The 21,346-nt window shown below is 47.8% G+C and overlaps 3 protein-coding genes across 4 annotated transcripts in view; 2 read left to right on the top strand and 1 right to left on the bottom strand.

The window, feature by feature from the left end:
• Nucleotides 1-12,654, top strand: part of LOC108090326 (mucin-19) — a 90,811-nt gene extending 78,157 nt beyond the window's left edge. Inside the window, exons 2-11 of one of the 2 annotated variants that reach the window (XM_017188939.2) lie at nucleotides 576-894; nucleotides 2,859-3,129; nucleotides 3,556-6,091; nucleotides 6,606-6,723; nucleotides 6,836-8,012; nucleotides 8,086-9,088; nucleotides 9,153-9,366; nucleotides 9,427-9,701; nucleotides 10,023-11,260; nucleotides 11,329-12,654. In XM_017188939.2, coding sequence (XP_017044428.1) covers nucleotides 844-894; nucleotides 2,859-3,129; nucleotides 3,556-6,091; nucleotides 6,606-6,723; nucleotides 6,836-8,012; nucleotides 8,086-9,088; nucleotides 9,153-9,366; nucleotides 9,427-9,701; nucleotides 10,023-11,260; nucleotides 11,329-11,402 — 6,957 coding nt within the window. In that variant the 5' untranslated portion in view covers nucleotides 576-843 and the 3' untranslated portion in view covers nucleotides 11,403-12,654. Of the gene's footprint in view, nucleotides 1-575; nucleotides 895-2,524; nucleotides 2,713-2,858; nucleotides 3,130-3,555; nucleotides 6,092-6,605; nucleotides 6,724-6,835; nucleotides 8,013-8,085; nucleotides 9,089-9,152; nucleotides 9,367-9,426; nucleotides 9,702-10,022; nucleotides 11,261-11,328 lie in introns of those variants that run through there. The other variant, XM_017188940.2, reaches the window with a different exon arrangement.
• Nucleotides 12,655-13,266: 612 nt separating this feature from the next.
• On the bottom strand, nucleotides 13,267-14,089 carry LOC108090340 (gamma-secretase subunit pen-2). Its single transcript, XM_017188956.2, has 3 exons — nucleotides 13,810-14,089; nucleotides 13,637-13,741; nucleotides 13,267-13,570 (listed from the first exon to the last, which is right to left on the bottom strand). Exons 1-3 carry the CDS (start codon nucleotides 13,868-13,870, stop codon nucleotides 13,431-13,433), a joined length of 306 nt encoding a protein of 101 aa, XP_017044445.1. The 5' UTR covers nucleotides 13,871-14,089; the 3' UTR covers nucleotides 13,267-13,430.
• A 368-nt stretch (nucleotides 14,090-14,457) lies between these two features.
• Nucleotides 14,458-16,000, top strand: LOC108090565 (otefin). The gene has a single exon (XM_017189306.2). It carries the CDS (start codon nucleotides 14,557-14,559, stop codon nucleotides 15,799-15,801), a length of 1,245 nt encoding a protein of 414 aa, XP_017044795.1. The 5' UTR covers nucleotides 14,458-14,556; the 3' UTR covers nucleotides 15,802-16,000.
• The last annotated feature ends 5,346 nt before the right edge of the window (nucleotides 16,001-21,346 follow it).

Below are 21,346 nucleotides of genomic sequence, written 5' to 3'. Positions count from 1 at the left end.
AACGATGACGTCAACGTTTTCGGGTTGGCAAAGACGTGTACAAACTCTCGTAGAATTCCCAGAGACGTCGGCGCTGACGTTATCTAATCAGAAATCGGAACAAACGGCAACGGCTACTGTGCCAGCACACATGTTTAAATCATATACTCCATATTCGGTGGCACTTGAGATCGGTGGGAGTAGAAGTACTACTCGTATAGTATACCAGAAGGCCCGCCAGTTTCGTTATCAGTATCAGTAAATTGTGCAAAAGTGCTTTAATTACCAGGTCGTTAAGGGGTCTGCCTCCCCGCCACCTCACCCCAATCCACAGCCATCAATATATATTATGATCCAAGCAGCCGGTGCATGTAAATCACAGTCGCTCGGGCTTTATAGTTAACCTCAAACACGTTGATTGGCGATCGCCGATAAGGGGCAATTGAATTGAGCACTTGAAAGATCGACAAGGCTCTAATCTCGCCGCGCACTCGATCGAGTGGGGCAGTACTACTTTTCATTATATCTGGCCACTTGCATATACATACTATACATACTAATCGATGAAATGTTCTTTTCTTTTTTTGTATTTGCAGTTTTGAAAATGAACCATTTGGCCCGAGGGCCGAGGCCCTGTGTCTCCCTGCGTTGTTGCCTGGCCAACAAGTCGACCATTCGTCACACGAGGCAGCGCCCCAGTTCATCGCCACCCACCAGCAGTGTCATCTGCATCCTCCTCGCCAGCAACCGGAGCACCTGTCCCATCCGCTCGAGCAACTCCTCCGCCGGCTGCACGTTCCTAGGCACTACTGGTAGTACTTTGGGCCGCCCGCGCAGTGCGGCCGCCCGATCGTTTGCGTCTGCATGGAGTCAATGAGACGTAACGAGGCGAACACTAGCCACCACCCGAATAAGGTTAGTATCATAACTAGAGCTCGGATAGTTATGCACAAAAAAAGGCCAAAATATGCATGCAAATATGCACGAAAAATAGCAAAACATGCTCAAGAATATGCATTCAAAAATACAATAAAATATGAAAGAATCATGCAAAAAATAGTCATAATATGTTGGAAAAGGCGGTTCTTTATTTAAAAGCTAAAGTTTTGCACAGATTTACATTGAACTTCGACAAATTTGGTGTGGTTTTGGTTCAAGATCCGATTTTAACGATTGGCTTCCCTGATCGGCATTTTCCTTCCTTCTATCCTTGGCAGCTTTGTGTTTTAATGATGCAATATGCTGATTTTCTTGGAATATTTTTTTTCCTTGAACTGCACATTCACAATACGTACAAAATAAAACTGACCGAAATACTTTAGGAAACTTGACTTTCATACGCAATATACATAAATTTGATTTGAAACAACCGATAACTTTGAATGCCACAAGACGAATGATAATTTCAGAATATAATAAAGCGTTTATTATGATTAGTCATTGGGAATCCATTAATAAGTTATCAATGTACCTAGTGTTGATGCTCGAACATGCACTTTCGAACAAAATATGCTCTAAGGAATGAAATATGCACAATATGCATGCAACATGCATTTGCATGACTATCCGAGCTCTAATCATAACCCCTGCTTCTTGAACAAAAACCCACTCCATTACTCATCAGGGCTCGCTAAGCGGAAGTTTTAAAAGATAATTAACTTAAAAACAAGATCACTTGATGAACCTCATTTTTAAATTTACATTTACATGCTATGAAGTTATGTTATAACTTTTTATTTTAATTCTTGAAATATTATAATGAAATACAAGTTCAGAAACTTATACTTGCTTGGAAACAGAAATTACAATTTTTTGTTCTCGATAATGGATGTATAGTAAATTGCGAAACCAAGACATGATTGTATGTCCTGTAGCACCCACTTCAATAAAACTTTATGGCATTTAAAACTCGAGAAAAAAAATAAGCGTCATTCTAAATTTTAATTTATTTTTTTTATATTTATTATACAGCAATATAAAGAGAGATTATTTTTTATTGACAATAATAAAACCATGGGGTAGCGTTTGCTAAAATTTGCGAGATATTTTTAGCTTCTTAGGTTTGATCGTTGGCAACACTATTTATCCTCACTAACTGCACTCCACTTGCCCCCTCTCAACCAACAACTTTGCTTTTAGTGCGCGATAAGAGCGTAATTATTTTATTGTCATCATTTTGGCCCACTTGAGTGCCGGTTTTTTTCGGACTGCCTTCTTAAGTGGCCACTACACTTTTGCAGTGCGCGATAAGCGAAAGGGGCGATAAGAAACTGACCGGGGAAAGAAACTTTTTACTCGATTTGTTATTAGTTTATTGGGACAGGAGCCTACTGATTTATTAGTTAAAAAGGTGGAAAAACATCAATCAAGATCAACGAGCAATTAAAGTTGTAGTTACTCATGGCCATTCACTTTTTCCAACACTGTACGCGTTTTGTTTATTTGCCATCCGCATTTCCCAACACTTCGTGCGTTGTGTTTGTGTGTGTGTCGTTTTCGGTGGTTGCTCTCCGGCTGTTTCTTCTTTTTTTTTTTTTTGTTGGTTTTCCGTTCTCATCTGCCAAACGAAAAAGGACGCCGCGGAGAAGAGAAGGCTCGCGCAAAATAATCGGGAAGAATACGCTTATTTATTTATTGTTTTCGTTTTTTTGTTTTCAATAACTTAATCGTTTAAATACAAGTAAAAAACTATCCGTTAGTTATGATTATGGAATGGAAAAGAAGTTGGCAAAGGTAAAAAAAAAGTGACTTAATTAATTACAATTTCTATTTGAGTTTTGGAGTTTTCTTGCCCTACTCCTCGCACATACACTCACGAACGCACTCACACTTACAGAGCTGGAAATTATTTGTTGGATTTCTTTTTTCTGCATTCGCAGGTGGCCCTGAATAGCAGCAACGTAGCAACGGAAAGCAATATTAAGAATAATAAATTGTTAGCTAATTTAAGTGCGGCAGGAGCAGCTACAGCTACAACGGCAACAACAGGAACAGCAGCAACAACAACAACGACGGCGACAACGGCGAATCAAGCGCTGAATTTCAATAACAAAACGAAGGCAACAACAACTGCGGCAGCATCGGCGAATAATCAGAAGAGCAACCACAACAACAACAACTCCAGTGCGATCAAGAAGCACACGAACACGAGTAAGTAACTGCAAATCTTTCGTTGTCCCTCTTTTTGTAACCAGTGGCTGAGGAGGGAATATATTTTAAAATGCTCTTCATCACTCACATCATAAAATAATATTTTGAATAATTGCGTGATTTCCTGGCATAAAAACATTTTGGATATGCAAAAACATGTAAAAATCTATTATTAAACTTCTGTAAAAAAAAACTTTAAATACATTCATATATACATATGTATGTGTGAGTCCATTTAATATAACTTTAAATAGTTTGTACATATGTATTATAAAAAATAAGAGACAAAAAAATAAATTTGAAGGCGAAATTCCAGTTTGGAATTACACCTTCAAAATCGAACTCCCTTTATACGCCACTGACCCTACAACACTGACGCGATAACTTGGTCCTAATCCCTCTTATCTTCTTTTTTTTCCTCCCCAGAACTAGCTGGCAAGAGTCCCGCTTGCAACTCCTCCTCCTCGTCGCTTTCCTCGTCAAGCAGCTCCAACTCGAGCGAGTCCAAGGATACGAATTTCGAGTACGAGGACGAGTGGAACATTGGCGGCATACCAGAGCTGCTGGACGACTTGGACGCGGACATCGAGAAGTCGGCGGCGCATTCTTCGGGTGGTGGCAACCAGGCTACCGCGATAAATGCCAAGCAGGCAAACAGTAACTCCACATCCTCCTCATCATCCTCAAAGAGCGGCGCTTCATCCTCAGCAGCAGCAGCAGCGGCGGGATCGTCATCGTCGCACAAATCGCACAAGACCACATTGCACAGCAATTTATCGGCCACCTCGCCAACCACAATTAAGTTCACACGTCAGCCGGTGGCCAGTGGTGGAGCTAACTCCTCCTCCTCCTCGTCAACAGCTGCGACGCCCAGTAGTGGCAGTGCGAACGTGGTGGCCAAGGGATCATCCTCTTCCTCGTCCTCCACATCCTCCTCTTCCTCGGGGAAGCACCATCACCATCACCACCATCACTCAAACTCGAGCGGCGGCGGCAGCAGCAGCAGTAGTAGTTCCAAGGGCTACAAGTCCGCTTTGGTGGCTCAACTGAACAGTCCGAGTCCACTGAACAGTAGCTCCAAATCCCTGAGTGGATCGGGGAGTGGAAACGGGAACGCAAACGGAGCAGCGGGAGCTGGGGCCGGCAGCACATTGTCATCGTCGACATTTGCCGGTTTCTCAAAGGGCGGCAGCTTAGTGTCCTCATCGGCAGGAGGAGCAGCAGCGGCAACAGCGGCTGTCAGTGGACAGCAGGGCTCCAAATTCTCCGCTGGCGGCATGTCCTCGCAAACGGGCAGCGGCAGCGGCGGCAACAACAACACAAGCAACAACAACAACAGCGGCAGCGGGAGCGGAAGCAGCGGCTCGGGCAGCAGCAGCAGCAGCGGGACAGGGAACAGCGGAAGCGGTAGCGGGAGCAACAACAACACAAACGCCGGTGGGCCGCCGAGTTCGCAAGGCGGCAACAGCGGAAGCGGTAGCGGTAACAGCTCCAGCTCCTCCAGTGGCAAATCGAGCGCAAAGATGTCCATAGACCACCAGGCGACGCTCGACAAAGGACTCAAAATGAAGATCAAGCGCACCAAGCCGGGCACCAAGAGCTCGGAGGCCAAGCACGAGATTGTGAAGGCCACCGACCAGCAACAGAACGGCGCCCTCGGCGGCGGATCAAATAACTCCGCGAACGAGGACGGCAGTTCCGGCTCCGGATCCAGTTCCACCAATGCGTCATCCCTGGGCGGCAACAATTCATCGAGCAGCGCCAGCAGCGGCAGTTCCTCCAGTAGCGGCAGTTCGTCGGGCAGCAGCAAAAAGCACCTGAACAACGCCAGTTCCGGCAGTGGCTCCTCCTCGTCTGGCGGAGGTGGTCAGAACAATGCCGGTGGTCATGCCAGCGGAGGGGGATCCTCCGGCGGCAGTCAGTCCACGCCGCAGGGCACCAAGCGCGGCAGTTCCGGGCATCGACGCGAGAAGACCAAGGACAAGAACGCACATTCCAATCGCATGTCCGTGGACAAGTCAGCGGCGGCGGCATCGGCGGCCGGCGAGAAGGACACCCCGGAGAAGTGCTCGGGATCGGGAGCTGGCGGTTCGCCTTGCGCGTGCAACGGAGAGGTGGGAGCTCCCTGCTCCCACCACGCCTGCATCCGGCGAGCCGCACACATGTCCAATTCCGGCGGTGGCTCAAACTCAAGTGGCGGCGCTGGACAAACCGGTGGCTCCTCCTCCATGTCGGCTGTGCCACCGGGCGTATTCACTCCCTCGGCGGGCTCACCATCGGCTGGATCACCATCGACGGTCCCCGCTGCAGCTTCCCTACTGGCGGCCAGCGGGCAAACCACCTCCTCCGCCTCCCAAATGGCCAACAGTAACGCTGGGGGCGTCGGCGGATCGGGAGGAGGTGCCAATGCACCGGGACCTCCGGGCAAAGACTCGTCCGGTAGCATCAAAATCTCCTCGCACATTGCCGCTCAACTGGCAGCGGCCGCCGCCTCGAACAGCTACAGCGGGAGTGGCGCCAACTCGAATCAGGGCCAGAACAGCGCATCCGGCGGCAACGGCGGAGCGGAGAGCAAGGCAGCGGCTGCGGCCCAGGCCAAGCTGATGGCGCCCGGCATGATCTCAGCCACCATGCACCATACGATCTCGGTGCCGGCGGGCAGCGCAGGAACCGGCGACGAGGACACCAAGTCGCCGCCCGCCAAGAGGGCCAAGCACGAGGCCGGAGCAAGTGGAGCTGGCGGCGGCAAGGAGATGGTGGACATCTGCATCGGCACCTCGGTGGGCACCATCACCGAACCGGACTGCCTGGGCCCCTGCGAACCGGGCACCTCTGTCACCCTCGAGGGGATCGTGTGGCACGAGACCGAGGGCGGCGTTCTCGTGGTCAACGTGACGTGGCGGGGCAAGACCTACGTGGGCACCCTGCTCGACTGCACCCGACACGATTGGGCTCCTCCAAGGTGAGTTGGTGTGGCTGGTTATTAAATTAATCTAACGGTGATATGCTTTTCAAACTGTTTCCAAAATTATTGTAGAGATTAGATAAATAAATAAAGATGCCTTTCAATATTATGTTGCAAGTTGATTTTTTTTATTTCGATTTATCTTTTCTACCCATTTCTTTGGGATCAGTTTGAAAAATATAGTTAATGGATTAAAATGCCATAAAATAACTACTGAACTTAAATGGTTATTAACTAGTTTTTTTTGGCATTGCATTTATTTGTTTTTTATGTATTTGCACACAGCTGTTAAAGCTTTTTTTACTAAACTATAATTAGTGCACAAAACCAAAGCAATAATTTGCTGTTTGTTTACAAAAAGGATTATTTATCAGTGAGGTGCTTGCCAATTTTTTTTCCCACGTTTGTGGTTTGTTTTGATTAAAAGCATTGTATATCTGTGGGGACTTTTTTTTTTTAACAGTTATAGTTTTAAGAGTGCTGACTACATTTTTGTTTTTCTGTCTTCCAGATTCTGTGATTCACCAACTGAAGAATTAGATTCTCGAACTCCAAAGGGACGCGGCAAGCGCGGACGCAGTGCAGGTCTCACGCCCGACCTGAGCAACTTCACCGAGACCAGAAGTTCGGTGAGTAAAACTAAATTGATTTTCTAGAGCAAAAAACCATAAAATGTCTAGTAATAAATTTTGTAAAACGAACGTTGAGAGGTTTTTAATTTATTTATCGCTTTCCTTGCAGATTTACTTCTCACACGCCCAGGTGCATTCAAAGCTGCGCAATGGTGCTACCAAGGGACGCGGGGCGACGCGCAGTGCCTCTGGCAACGCGGCGGCAAACAGCAACAGCAGCTCGTCGGGCAATGGGGGCGGGGCCACGCCCAGCACCTCGCCGACAGCGTTCTTGCCACCGCGTCCGGAGAAACGCAAGTCGAAGGACGAGGCGCCCTCGCCACTCAATGGCGATGCGGCGGATGGCGGTGCAACTGGTGGGGGCATCGGTGGAGCCGGTGGAGTGAGCATGGTGAACGCCAGCGGCATCCCCATCTCGGCCAGCGGCGGTGGCCTGGCCACGCAGCCGCAGAGCCTGCTCAACCCGGTCACCGGCCTCAATGTGCAGATCAGCACCAAGAAATGTAAGACTGCCTCGCCCTGCGCGATCTCCCCAGTGCTGCTCGAGTGTCCCGAGCAGGACTGCAGCAAGAAGTACAAGCACGCCAACGGACTGCGCTACCATCAGTCGCATGCCCACGGAGCGGGCGGCGGTGCCAGTTCCATGGACGAGGACTCGATGCAGGCACCCGAGGAGCCGGCCACGCCGCCCTCGCCGGGCGTGCCATTACCAGGAGCAGGAGCCTCTGCAGGATCAGCAGCAGCGGCACCAGCGCCATCGGCAGGACAGGGAACCGTGGCAGTGCCTCCGAACACGCCCACCGCCAATTCCAGCAACCCCGTCACCAATGGCAATGCTACACCCACGACTCCAGCTGTTGGACCGGCATCTATTGCTGCCCCCAGCACCCCATCCTCGGTGACAGAGGCGACATCTGCGACGGCCATTCCTGCACCTCCATCGGGCACTCCGCCAGCAACGAATCCCATCTGTGCGGTGGCAACACCGGGGTCTGAGCAATCTGCAGCACCGGTAATGCCGCTGGCAAGTCTTCCACTGACAGCAGGTCCGAATGCGGCGACACAGCAGCAACAGCCACCCACACAGCAGCAGTTGCTGGCCCCCGGAAACAGTGCGCCAAGCAACCAACAACAGCAGCAGCAGCAACAGCAACCCGTGGCCGGAGGCAGCATCACTGCTGGCATCTCTGGACAGGCCTTGTCGCAGCACCAGCAACAGCTAATGGGTGGACTGCCGGCCATGTTGTCGGACCAACAGCAGCAGGCTTTGATGCAGCAGGGAGCACGTAAGTACCAAAGATCAATGGGACATTTTATTTATACCACCTATATTCACATCCTCATTTTTTCACTCTTTAGTAAAAGCGGGAGTCCTGCGCTTTGGACCACCGGATGGCAATCCGCTGCAGCAACAGCAGCCAGGTCAGACTCCCATCAATCCGCAGACACAGCAGTCGCCTCCAAGGCCGCCGAGTCATGTCCAGGATTCGCCATCATCGTACGCCCAGCAGGCGGGTTTAAAGACCTCGCCTGGTTTTGGATCCGTGGGCGTAAGTTCTGCTGGCAGCAAGCAGAAGAAGAACCGCAAGTCACCCGGACCCGGTGACTTTGAGGGACGTGTTTCGCGCGAGGATGTGCAGAGTCCGGCCTACAGTGATATCTCCGATGACTCCACACCGGTGGCCGAGCAGGAGCTGCTCGACAAGTCGGTCGGTGGCCAGGCGTCGGCTGCCAAGCACATCGAGCTGATGGGCAAGAAGCCACCGGAGGTGGGCGTTGGTGTGCCACCAGCCCCGGCACCCAACATGTATGTGCCGGGGATGTACCAGTTCTACCCGGCCCAGCAGCAGGCACCTCCTCCGCAGCAGCAGCAGCAACCACAGCCGCAGTACTTGGTGCAGACGGAGCCAGGAAAGCCACCGGGTCTGCCGCCTGCCCTGACCCAATCCCAACAGCAGCAGCAGATGCAGCCAGGTGCTCCTCCGCCTACCTCACAGCCCCCGAGTCATTTGCTCGGTCCACCTGGACAGCAGTCGGTGGCCGCCCACTTGGCGGATTACAGTGGCAAGAACAAGGATCCACCGCTGGATCTGATGACCAAACCGCAGCCACAGCCAGGACAGCAGCCGCCGCAACAGCAACAGCCGGGCCAGCAGCCGGGGCCGGAGAACAATGGCAAGGAGGTGGTCGGACCGCCCACCTCGCAACCGGGATCTCAGCCGCCGCCGGTGAACCTCAGTGCAGTGGCTGGACCGCCGCCAGGAGCACTGCCACCCGGTCTGGGTGGTCTCTCAGCGCTGGGAGCAGCCGGTCTAGGTGGACCTGGGCCGGGCAAAGGAATGCCACACTTCTATCCCTTCAAGTAAGTTTCATTTTAAGCGCAACTGCAAATTCATTTCCTAATAAATGTAATTCCTTCCTTCTAGCTTTATTCCGCCTGCATATCCGTACAATGTGGACCCCAACTTTGGCCCCGTTTCTATTGTGGCGTCGGAGGAAGCTGCCAAGCTAGGCGGACATCCGGGTTTGCCGCCTAGCTCTCAAGCGCAACAGCTGTCGGGCATTAGTATCAAGGAGGAGCGCCTCAAGGAGAGCCCCAGTCCTCACGACCAGCCCAAGCACATGCCACCACAGCAGCAGGTGAGTCTACAGCTTAAATCCTTTTTATTGCCCAAGCTAATTTGGAAATATTCATTGCAGATGCTCGCCAACAAGCTGATTAAGCAGGAGCCGATGACCAAGCAGGAGATCAAGCAGGAACCGAACTCCAACCCAGGCCAGCAGCATCCGCCTCCGCAACAGCCACCGGCGCCGCAGCCCCAACAGCAGCAGGCACCGCCTCCGCAGCCACAACAGCCGCATGCCCTGCATCCCAAGGATCTGCAGGCACTGGGCGCCTATCCTGCCATCTACCAGCGCCACTCCATGAGTCTGGCCGCAGTGCAGCAGCAGGCGCGCGACGAAGAGCTGAGAAGGTAATTGATAATTCTATAGTAACTATTGAGAAATATAGTAAAGGGCATAAGGATTTATTGAACCTAAACAAAATCGCGTTTATTAGTGTAAAAAAGATTCGAAGTTTGCTTATTGTTACTTACTATGTGATACTTTCTAAAATGATGACAGTTTCCAGAATCACACTTTAAATTCCATTTTCTTAACCGTTTACCTATCATCAATTAACCTTTTAATTCAGCTCATTTAACTTGAAGAACGATTTATTAATTATCCTGCCCACTTCCTGCTACTTTAATCTTGCGAACGATTTACTAACAAGATTATCTTCCTCTGCTCAGGTACTACATGTTCACGGGGCGACAGAACCAGGCGGCTGCAGCTGCTGCAGCGGCAGCTCAAAACGCAGCCAGCGGAGGCCTGCCGCCCCATCCCGGCATGATGCACAAGGATGAGCCCGGCATTGGAACGGCGCAGCAACAGCAGCAGCAGCAACAACAGCAGCAGATCCAAATGGCCCAGCAACAGCAGCAGGCTATCCAGCAGCATCATCAGCACCTGCAGCAACAACATCAGCAACAGCAGCAGCAGCAGCAACAACACCAACAGCAGCAACAACAACAGCAGCAGCAACAACAGCAAAAGCTGAAACAGTCGCAGGCGGCAAGTGCGGCGGCGAACAACAAGGCCACCAACCTGACGAAGGATTCGCCGAAACAGAAGAGCAGCGATGACGATCAGCCGCTAAAGGTGAAGCAGGAGGGCCAGAAGCCGACCATGGAGACGCAGGGTCCGCCACCACCACCCACGTCACAGTACTTCCTCCACCCTTCGTACATTTCCCCGACGCCCTTCGGATTCGATCCCAATCATCCGATGTACCGCAACGTGTTGATGTCTGCCGCCGGACCGTACAACACGGCACCGTATCACCTGCCCATCCCGCGCTACCACGCACCCGAAGATCTCTCGCGCAACACGGGCACCAAGGCCCTGGACGCACTGCACCATGCGGCCAGCCAGTACTACACCACCCACAAGATCCACGAGCTCAGCGAACGGGCATTGAAGTCGCCCACCAGCGGCAGCGGCCCCGTCAAGGTGAGCGTCAGCAGTCCCAGCATCGGGCCGCCCCAACAGGGCGGACCCACGAGCAGCGGCCCCGGATCCGGACCTGTTTCCGGTGTCCTCGGCCCCGGCAGCGGTCCCAACCAGCAGCCCGGCTCGGCACCTGGGTCTGCGGGCGGTGTGCCGCTGAATCTACAGCCACCACCCGGAGGAATGGGCCCGGCGCCCGGCAGCAAGCCGGATCTCTCCGGCCCGAAAGGACATGGCGGTGTTCCGCCCGGCTCGTCGTTAGACGGCCACAAGCAGTCGATGCCCGGCGGTCCGCCGCCGAATGGGCCACCGGGCAATGGAGCCGTCGGCGGTGTGGGAGGCGCTGCGGGCAATGGCGCGGCGGGAGGAGGCGGTGCAGGTGCCGCCGACTCGCGCAGTCCACCGCCACAGCGTCATGTGCACACCCACCACCACACGCACGTCGGCCTCGGCTATCCCATGTATCCGGCACCCTACGGAGGTGAGTAAAAGATTTCATTTCAAACCGGAGTATTAAATACTAATATGTGTCAATGTTCTAATCTTTAGCGGCTGTTTTGGCTAGCCAGCAGGCGGCTGCTGTAGCTGTGATAAACCCGTTTCCGCCGGGTCCGTCGAAATGAGATCAACTGAACGGTAGCAACGAGAAGAAGGCGTATAACGTGAAGAACAACTAGTGCGGAGGAGCGGAACGCGATGGTGCCCCTCCAGCCTGCATTTGCTAATTTCCGAGATCCCCAGGGACTGAGCGGTGGCTTTGGAAGACGGTGAAGGCGAAGGCTTTGTTTCCCATCGGATTCCAACCTCTTCCCGTCGAAGCCTGTGGCAGTCATGCAGTCGCTGCCTCGAAGAGTCCCTTTGATGCTGATGCATCGGCGGTCGAGGAATCGAGAGAGGAGCACAGATTCGACTATTTATATGAATAAGTATTTTTTGATGTTTCGTTCAACGTGGTTAACTATAACTAGCATAAGGTATCACTACTATTACCACATACAACCTATACATATATAAATATATATAGCATAACTACATATAGCGACTTTTTCCTAAGTGTATTTGCATCTGCATATAGATATCTATATATTTATATTTATATCATACGAGAGAGGCGTAAACCGAACATGAACAAACAACAAACAAAAGCGATAACATGAAACATACAAAAACTAAATTAAACAAACCCAATGCTGTAGTGTGTTGATTTCTTTGTAAAAATAAACATTAAACGAAAAAGAAACGAAATTAAGAAATACAAATGTATGGATATTGTTTACCTAATTGATTCTAAATGATTAAATTATGAAAGTAGGACGTACAAGTTTAGCATTTAGTGTGTGTATTAATTATCCTTATCTGTGTTGCGGATGGAGCTGCGCGGGATTTGCATCTAAAAGACAAATGGGGCGCGCCGCCCATTCAATTCTTATAAATATATATATATATATTATGTGTATCTAAATCTATATCTATGTGTGTACTACTCGTATCCGTAGTTTCTATGTTATAAGTTCTCCGTGAATGACTACGATGAATTTTTCGGCCAGCAGCCGCACACTAATTTAAATTGTTTCTAAGCATCAATTTGTACTTTAAATATTTATACGCATATGCATACATATATGATATGATACGGAGGGCGAGATATATGTGTAATTAAATGATTATCTATGTGAATGTGGGTGTGTAGTAGTTCACTAGCCGCTTCATAAACTCTACACGCGTGATTTATGGCACTTAATGTTCTTTAGTCTAAGCCCCCCAAAAACAATTACAAATCCTGTGCCCCAAACTCCGAAATCCTTTCCCCAAATCACACATCAATTCTTTAGAATTTATAAATAAAACAAGTATTGATTGTAAATATACCTTAAAGCAAGTCTTTTGTATTGTAAATTAGTTCCACTGATTGATTTGGTGGCCCTGCTTGCTGCATTGCCACCAAGATCGTGTTATAAACATAAATGCATCATATTGTAATGTAATATGCGTTTGCAGCAATTGCAATTGTAGCAATCCATAAACGAAACGAAAGCGCGTTACCGCATAATAGCAATTTGAATTATGTCTTCATGTGTAGATCAGCGAGTGTTTTCCTTACACCCATTTAGAGTCGCTAGGTTTTTTGACATTCTCAATGCAATTTGTAATCAAATCATAGAAAGCATTCGATTCACGGATACAAACACACAACATAACAATTAAATGGGGTTTAACAAATTACCATCATGGCTTATATAATGGTACAAGCAGAGTTTTATACAAAATATGTATTTTAGAGAAGGTAAAAGCGCATTGAATTGAATTCGAAACAATGAAATTGTATCTAAGCAAAGAATGTAATCCACAAAACGGCTAACTAAAGCTAAATCAAGCATACAAATATGGACGAATATGAACAAAACACATAACTAGCGGCTAAGAAATTTCAACAAAATATAGTACACATATTTAAAGTATACAGAAAATTATAAAAACAAAAACAGCTTTAGATGTGAATAAAAAATATGTAATTAAATCAAATAGATGTCTTTAATTGATCATGTTTTTGGGTAAATTTTGTTGCTCAAACCATTAATAATAGATTTATATTTTCGATTGGGATTAAGTCTTTTTTAATATCATAAGTTAGTTATTTCTAGGGAATATGCTTATGCACTGCCGAGAGGAATGATAAAGCTCATATAGTCTGCTGTGGCGCCCCAAGCTGTGCGATTCGTCTGGAATATTACTATCCAAGCCGTGAGTACTATAAGCCAGAATAGAGTTCCCACCGCGGAGTATATAACAACTAGAGGAGGTTGAATAAAAAAATATTATTTAAAATGGTTATATGTGGAAATATGCTTCAGCTTACATCTCTTTATCTGACTTTGTTCTGGATACGGGGGTTTATGGAAAGCCTCCTGGAAAAACCAGCAAACGTTAATGGCCCACACAAATGGCAGAAAGGCGAAGCCAGCTAAATTTTATAGAAATAAGGCAACATTAGACAAGATTCCATAAACAGCATTTAATATTTACTCCTACCAAAGAAATATTTACGACAAAGCTGGAGTTTCCGTGGATTGGGTGCTTTTGAGATATCCATGATTAATCTTTTCTGAAGTGTGTGGGTGCTCTTTAGTTTTCTATTCTGACACTATCCCAAGGAACTTTTTTTACTGCAACCTAAATATTTAACGGATAAGCTGCATCTGTACATGAATATCCTTGCAACTATCCAAAAACCTATGTTTAATACTTGTTTTTGGGCTTTGTTGATTTTTGTTGTATGTTTTTTTTAATGTATGTTATCGATTGACTCACTTTCGCCCTTTATCGAAATAGGGATGAACTTAACTGTGACTTTGCAATCACTGTCTGTTCAGCATGAAATTAAATAATAAAAGATTTCAACAAAAAATTTCGCTAATACTTATATTTAACTAAAGTCGTAAATTATTCGATAATTTTTATTTTAAACTGTGCTTGGGAAAGCGCATATATATATGTAAATAAATATATATTTATTGCTAGAGTTCCAAAATTCGGATTACAATTTTTAATTCCAAAAATATGATTTTCTACTATTTTTCTTACTTTGCTTTAGAAATTTTTTAACTTAAAATTTTTTTTAAAAAAATATGACTTGTCATTTTTAAATCAGTGTTGTAGAACGACAGTAGCTATCGATAGTTGGCCGCTTCACTGCACTATTTCAACGCACACCGCGTAAAAGCGACGCCGATTTCAATTTCAACGAATTACGAAAAGTGTGTGAAAAACCAGGTAACAATGGCCGACTTGGACGACCTGGATTCCCTGTCCAACGCAGAAATCCGTGCGAAGATGCTGGCCCAGGGACTGCCCAATATCCCAGTAACCGACAGCAGCCGGAAGGTTTTGGTGAAGCGTCTGCGCGCCTCCCTTGGCGGCCAGGCGTCGCCGGCAGCCAGTCCCAAAAAGAGCAATCGCCGGGAGACCCTGGCTCCAGCTCCCTCTGCTCCGGCTGCTGCTTCTACACCGGTGGACAAGCTCGACGGAAACAAGGTGGCTCCAGCCACCAAAGCTCGGCGTACCATTGCCGCCACGGAGGCCAAAGAAGCCGAACGTCGTCGCCCCGAAGAGCCAGTAGCTGCCAGGAAACCCACTGTTGCTGCTGCTGCTCCTGCTCCTGCTCCAATACAGACACGACGCACTTCCACTTCGACTAGCGCCGAACAACGTGTCGTAGAGCCCGTGAAGAAACGTGCACCAGTGATCATTGAGGAGGAGCCACAGAGGGGGTTAAAGGTCGACTCACTGATCGTCCTGGAGTCAGACGATGAAGAGGACGAGGAGCTGGCCCAGGCTGCGAATCTCGTGGAGCAGCAGCACGCGGCCAGGGAGAGGTTATCCAAGCTTACAAGCAGCGGTATCACCAATTACGAGTACAAAAGCCAGACCGTGGCGCCTCCCCGCCGTCCGGTCTATGAACCCCCAGTGGTTCCTGCTCCAGCTCCAGCTCCCTTGGGCCCATCGGCCAGATCGCAAGTCACCAGTTCAGTCAGACCGCAAGTCACCAGTTCGGCCAGGTCCTACGACTACTTGAGCAACCCAGCCGGAGGGCGCTACAGCAGCTATGTGCGCACTGCCACCCAGGGTTATGTGACTGCAGAGGCTCCGTCGGTTTCAGCGCCCTCCTACACGTCCAACTATCAGCGCACCTATGCCAACGAGCTGAGCGACGACAACGAGGCCGAGGACGCTCAGTACGAGAGCACCTTTGCCCAGCAACTGGCGCGTTTGCGGGCTGAAAAGATTGGGGATCGCAGCAGCCCCTACAGCAGACGCACTCTGGCCAGTGGCTCGTCGTCGGGAACCGGAACCCTGGGCTTTGAGCCGCGTGCCAGACGCTCCTTGCGTTCGGATGACAACAGCGTGTCCGAGGCCTTTAACCGCTGGTGGAACAGCCTGGAGCAGAAGTACCACATTAAGTCGAAGTTGTTCATTCTATTTGTCGTCCTGTTGTTAATCGGCGTCTATTGCATTTTCTACTGACCTGCGCACACGTACTCATTTTTCGAATCTGTAACCTAGTTTGTATTACATGTTGGATTTGTTTTGTAAACAGGCCCGCCGCTGCGGACTTTGTATGAATCTTGTTTCGATATTGTAACTTGAGCTTGAGATTGACTAGCCTTTAAGCTGCGTGTTATCCGTGTTCCAATAAAGCCCACTTGCAGGGAATCGCCACAGATGACCAGTTGTTCAGATGTTTTCTCTCGAAACGGCATTCGATGCACTCCACTTGCGGCAGGTGTTTGCCCAGATCGGATCAAGCGACAGCAGCAACGAACGACGATCGGCTAATGATGGAAAAGCATCTGGAATGCGTGTACAACACTTGTCGGCATGACTGTGACCAAATGAAGGCGCAATGACAACCAGCTACCCCCTCCTGCCAACTAGACAATTCCTGCTGCGATCAGAAATCCTGGCCTCGCAGTCAGAATTAATAAGAATTTTACAACTGAAGCGGTGAATGTGCGTTATTTTTAAATCCTAGCCGAGTTGGGCTGTTTAATTTTATTAACTGGAAATCGCACTTGCGCGTATTTCTTCATTTTCTTAAGGAAATTTCGCGCCATATTTAGCGGCAACAAGCGCGACCGGATCCGGGGCAGCTCTGCCTTGCATGCCTGCAATAAGTTATGAAAATTGCAACGGCTGCGACTGCGGCAGCGGCTGCGACGGCAACATTTGCTCAGGGGAAATGCCAGTGGGGCTGGGATGTTGCAGCATCGCCCGGCATTCGCCGCCGATGATGAATTCCACAAATGCATGGAACAGCCAGGCGGCAGATTCCTTGAAAAACAAAGCCATGGCCCATACAATATATCGTGTGGCTAATAAATACGCCGCGCATTGCTAGTTGCTCTTAATGAAATTAACTTCCAGGAATTACCTACATGGCAGCAACGATGCAGACGACAACCAACATCCGACCACTCCGACGACTCCGGAGAGCAACAAAGAAACTGCAACAGCCGCAGTCGATGCAATTCCAAGCCAAAGGGCAACAATGGCCGCTTAGGCAAATGCAACAAGCCATCGGCCATGGAAATTAAATGGAAGCCTGCAAAAAGTTTCACGCACTCGACACGTTAATAGAGTCGTAGCACCCAGAGCCACATCCGACCCCGCAGCAACTTCAGGGCCGAGCAGCAACAACATCCAAGCCCCGCAGCAACACCGAAACCCCGCAGCAACATCAGCGGCCAAGAGCAACACCCGCGACCAACAGCTTCCCATCTTCAGTTGCAGCTGAAGTGTGACATTCATGGAAAACGCCAAGTGGAATATGATTTTATGGCCAAAACCGAAACTTTTGTCTACATCACGTTCTCGGCCAGAATGCGAACGAGGAGTGGTGTGGACGCTAGAAATCAGGCGAAGTTGGGGTATTGGTTGCTGGCTTGGCTGGCTGTGCTGGGCCAATGACTTCCTCGTTTGTGAGCCAATTAAAGACGCTGGTCGTTGTGGTCGCTGCTGAAATCATTTGTAATGCAACGTTTGGAATAATTCACGCGCAAATTGCTTGCGACTCGCGAAAAATATTGCAACATTCCACTGCAAATTTTACGATTATGCGTTTGCACCACAACAGCCGCGACTGCTTTTGCTGTTGCTGCTGGTTGTTCGTTGTTGGTTGCTGGTTGCCGGTCACAAGCTGCTAGTTGCTGGTTGCTGGTTGCTATTGCCATTGCTGCTGGCGCAGCAACACGAGCGCGGTCAAGCTGCAACACATTCGCTCGTAGGCGCGCTCACATCACATCAAATCAAATCAAATGTAAGCGTTGAGCCCGGCATTCGTTGTCAGTTGCCGGTGCTCCAGATAGATAAATCAGTCGGCTAATTGTTGCAACCTGACCGGTCTCCAAATGCAGCGCCTGGGAGCGTGAACTCTGTTCGACAGGATACACAATTCCCCAATGCTGTTGCTTTCCCATCGGAATTCGAATTTCTTGAATTTAAATTCCTAATCGAATTACGTTTTTCTCCACATAATTAATCGTAAGGGATGACATTTTTATGCAAAGACCCAAAGATCAAAGTTGAACATGGAAACATCGCATCTGTGGAGATCGGACGTTTTAATTCCGTAAATAATGACAGTTTGTCTCTAAACAGACAGTCAGTGTCTGCCCACTCTATAAGGCCTAAAAGAAATCATTTATTTATTTATATTTTAGTACCCAGTAAGTGGGATGTGACGGGGAATGCTGGAACTTGACTTCAACTTTAAGCAAAGGGTAACTAGAACTGATATTTGGTATGATATTTATTTAGATATTTGGAGACAAGCGGGATATAGATTTAAGATCAAGAGGATAAGAACAAATATTTATGTTTAGATGTATTGAAAAGTTGTATCTAAATTTTATACTTTATCGTTTTTAAAATCCTAATAATCCTACTCTTTGATTTAGGCACTTAATGTTAAATAATTTTAATCATGCTTAATTGAACTCTTTAGGGTATGAAGCACAACCAAGTATACCTAATAATCCAATGTTAATGATTGATCCAAGCGACCATAAGGTATCCAATATTTCGAACTATCCAAAACATAACTCCTGAGTGGCTGTATGGCTCTGACCATCTCTTTCGCGCCGGCAGTTTCTTTTGGGCCGACTACTCGTTGTCAAGTTGTGGACCACAGCGACCAATCAGTGTCAGCTGGAAGTGTCTTTTTTAGTGGCCCAAAGTGATGAGCTAATCAACCTGACCCGACCGACCAGTCCCACAGTTACGGCCAGATCGGTGGTTCGGTGGATCGGCGGATCGGTGGATCGGTGGTGGTGGTGCGCCTATGTTAATAACATTATTTATGTATCTTGTATTTCGGTTTATTCTCGTGTGTTTTGTGTATTGTTTTGTTTTGTTGACTTAACAGGAATTGGAATTAGAAATGAAGCGAAACAAAGCGGGCAACGACGAGTTGGGTTTCCCTCCATTTTGTTTGTGTTTTAGGTGTCAATCGCATTAGACGGAAATCAGTTTTGTTTTTTATTGTACGAATTTATCGCGTTCGGAGACTCATTTCGATTTGGTTTCTATTTCTAGTCAAGAGTCTCTCTTTCTCTCTCTGCATGCTGGTGGTTGGGTTTTATGTTAAATTAAACATTTTAAATTGGCCACGAGATAATTTGTGGTACATATATGCGATATGGGTGCGTGTGGTCTCCGCGATCCGAGCGGGCATCAAATAAATTATAAACCCATTTAAATTAAACTGAATAGCTGGCTGCCTCGCGTTCGTTGGCCGAGTCTTTTGTTTGGCTTTTCGATTCGAAGGAACTACTGGCCCAGCTGCAGACTCAGAACTGGTTGACCATAACAATAAAATCAGCAACACTCGCGACATTCCCCGCCACCAAATATGGAATTTATAATTAATTTTTATGTCCATGGGATGCAATTAGGACGGGAGCTGCAAAACAGGAGGAGCTGTGTGGGATTGGCGGGGACTTCGGAGGGGGACAAGATGCAAATGAAATCAAGTCATGCCTATAATCGGATTTGTAGCTCCTCGTATATTAACTTGTCACAGCTTCTATGTGTTGAGCATAAACACAATTTGTGCTTAATCCAAGACCAAGAAACCGGGACTCCGGCTTTCCTGTCGCTATCAATTATGACATTTTGTTGCTGTTTTGTCACTTCTGCCACTGCCGATGACGTTGGCTCACATTTCGCTGACCACAGTCTGGCGATGGTGATGGTGATTGGGATGTGCAGCAGTGCCCCTCTGATTCATCCTCCATTTCGACTGCAATCAATCATCGTTCCGCTCAAATGTTCTGCGGTTGTGCGCTCCATGTGCGATTGCCCACTGAGCACCATTTAGCCCGACTATCCCGCACCACTGAGCCACCCAACCGCCGAACCAGCGAACCACCTCGTATCTAGATGTTGCGACAGGCGCCCACAATTCGGGGCCAGCTGCGTTTGAGTTCGGCAGTTTATTTTTTTTGGTTGGGGTGGGGCTGCAGAGCTGTGTGCTATGAGCTGCACGATCCCGATTCGGCGCAAATTAGGCGCGAAAATATGCAGCAAAGTGAGACAAACAAGCCGAGAGCCGCTAAAAGCCTCGCAAAACGGCAAAACTAAAGGAAAAATACGAGAGAAAAAAAACTTGCCGCTGGTCAGTTAATGGTGTTAAAATTTGGTACAGCGATTGCATCTATGGCTATACAAATTGCCACAGCGACAGCACTCGAGCAACATGGCAGTAGCAGCAGCAGCAACATGAGCAACAGCAACACCAACAGCAAGAGCAACAGCAACATCAACAGCAACAGCAAGAGCAACTGAGGGTAAAACCGAGGAGTCGTTTTGTCAACACGGAGCATGCTTAGCCGCGATTTCCCAGGGGGACACTTAACGCGGCTGCTTAACGTCTAAATCTGTCGTCAAGGCGCGCTCAAAAGGCTAAAATGTGTTTGCCGAAGACGCGAGATGCCAGCGGACGGACTGGGGGCAGCATCAACAGCTCTGAGCTCCGCGCTTCGAGCTTCGAGCTCCGATCTTCGAGCTCCAGCTCTAAGTCCCAGCTCCATCTCCAACTCCAACTCCATCTCCATCTCCGGCAAGTGGCCGGCGACGAGGCAGCAATTTGTATGCAACTTTATGTTTGCCCACTCGCACCCAGCCTGGTTGGTGCCCAACTTAACCCACGGAGGAGAGTCCCCTCCCCTCGTCTCGCCCCGCCTTGTGGACCTGACCAGCTCCTCCTGCCCCAAGGGTATTCGCACTGAGAAATAATTTAATGTAACACAACATGCCTAATGACACTTTCTATAGGAACATTTAATACATTGTATTTACATTGTTTATCCAGTTGTGAGCTTTTCATCTCCTGCAAAAAGATCGTTTTGGAATTCTGCCTTTTAGATCTGTGTAACAATAACTATTAATATTACAATTATTATTTTGTATATTTTTATGTGCAATTAGGTACATATAATACAATTTACTGAAATATTTAAAAAATTTACTTGATAAATCTATTATAACAGGGCTTAAAATTATTATTTACATTTTGAGATAAAATAAATATAATTTTAATATTAATATATTAATTTTAATATGAAATCTAAACTAAACGTTATTTTGTTTTACTTTCTTTATCTTACTTTAACCCATTTTTATTGAATTTATTATATGAATTGTATTTATTATATTTAGGTTTTAATCACCTTTAAGTTTGTTGAACATAACTAATCGTATTATTAAGAGTATATTTTATTATATTTATTTCCCCTATGTAGATCTTTATTTATGTAGGATAAAAGTACTTCATTTACAAATTAGCAAATGGCTTTAGTGTTCATAAAATACTAGCTACAGTGTCAGCATGTAGTATACCCTTTAGAACTAATCCTGAATTAATTTCTCCGAGTGCATAGTTTCGCGAAGGCTATTCTGAGTTTGGTCTGTGCGGTCGCCCAGCGTTCTCCTCCTGCCTTTGTTTACCTCCTGTTTTTGTTGTTGTTGTTGTTGTTGTGCTGTTGTTGTTGTTGGACTGTTGGCCTGTTGG

Source organism: Drosophila ficusphila, unplaced genomic scaffold (genome assembly GCF_018152265.1).
Source record: "Drosophila ficusphila isolate 14025-0441.05 unplaced genomic scaffold, ASM1815226v1 contig_414, whole genome shotgun sequence".
NCBI classification, from domain to species: Eukaryota; Metazoa; Arthropoda; class Insecta; order Diptera; family Drosophilidae; genus Drosophila; species Drosophila ficusphila.
Note: the sequence above shows the minus strand (reverse complement) of the source record. Positions and strands in the feature narration are given on the sequence as shown.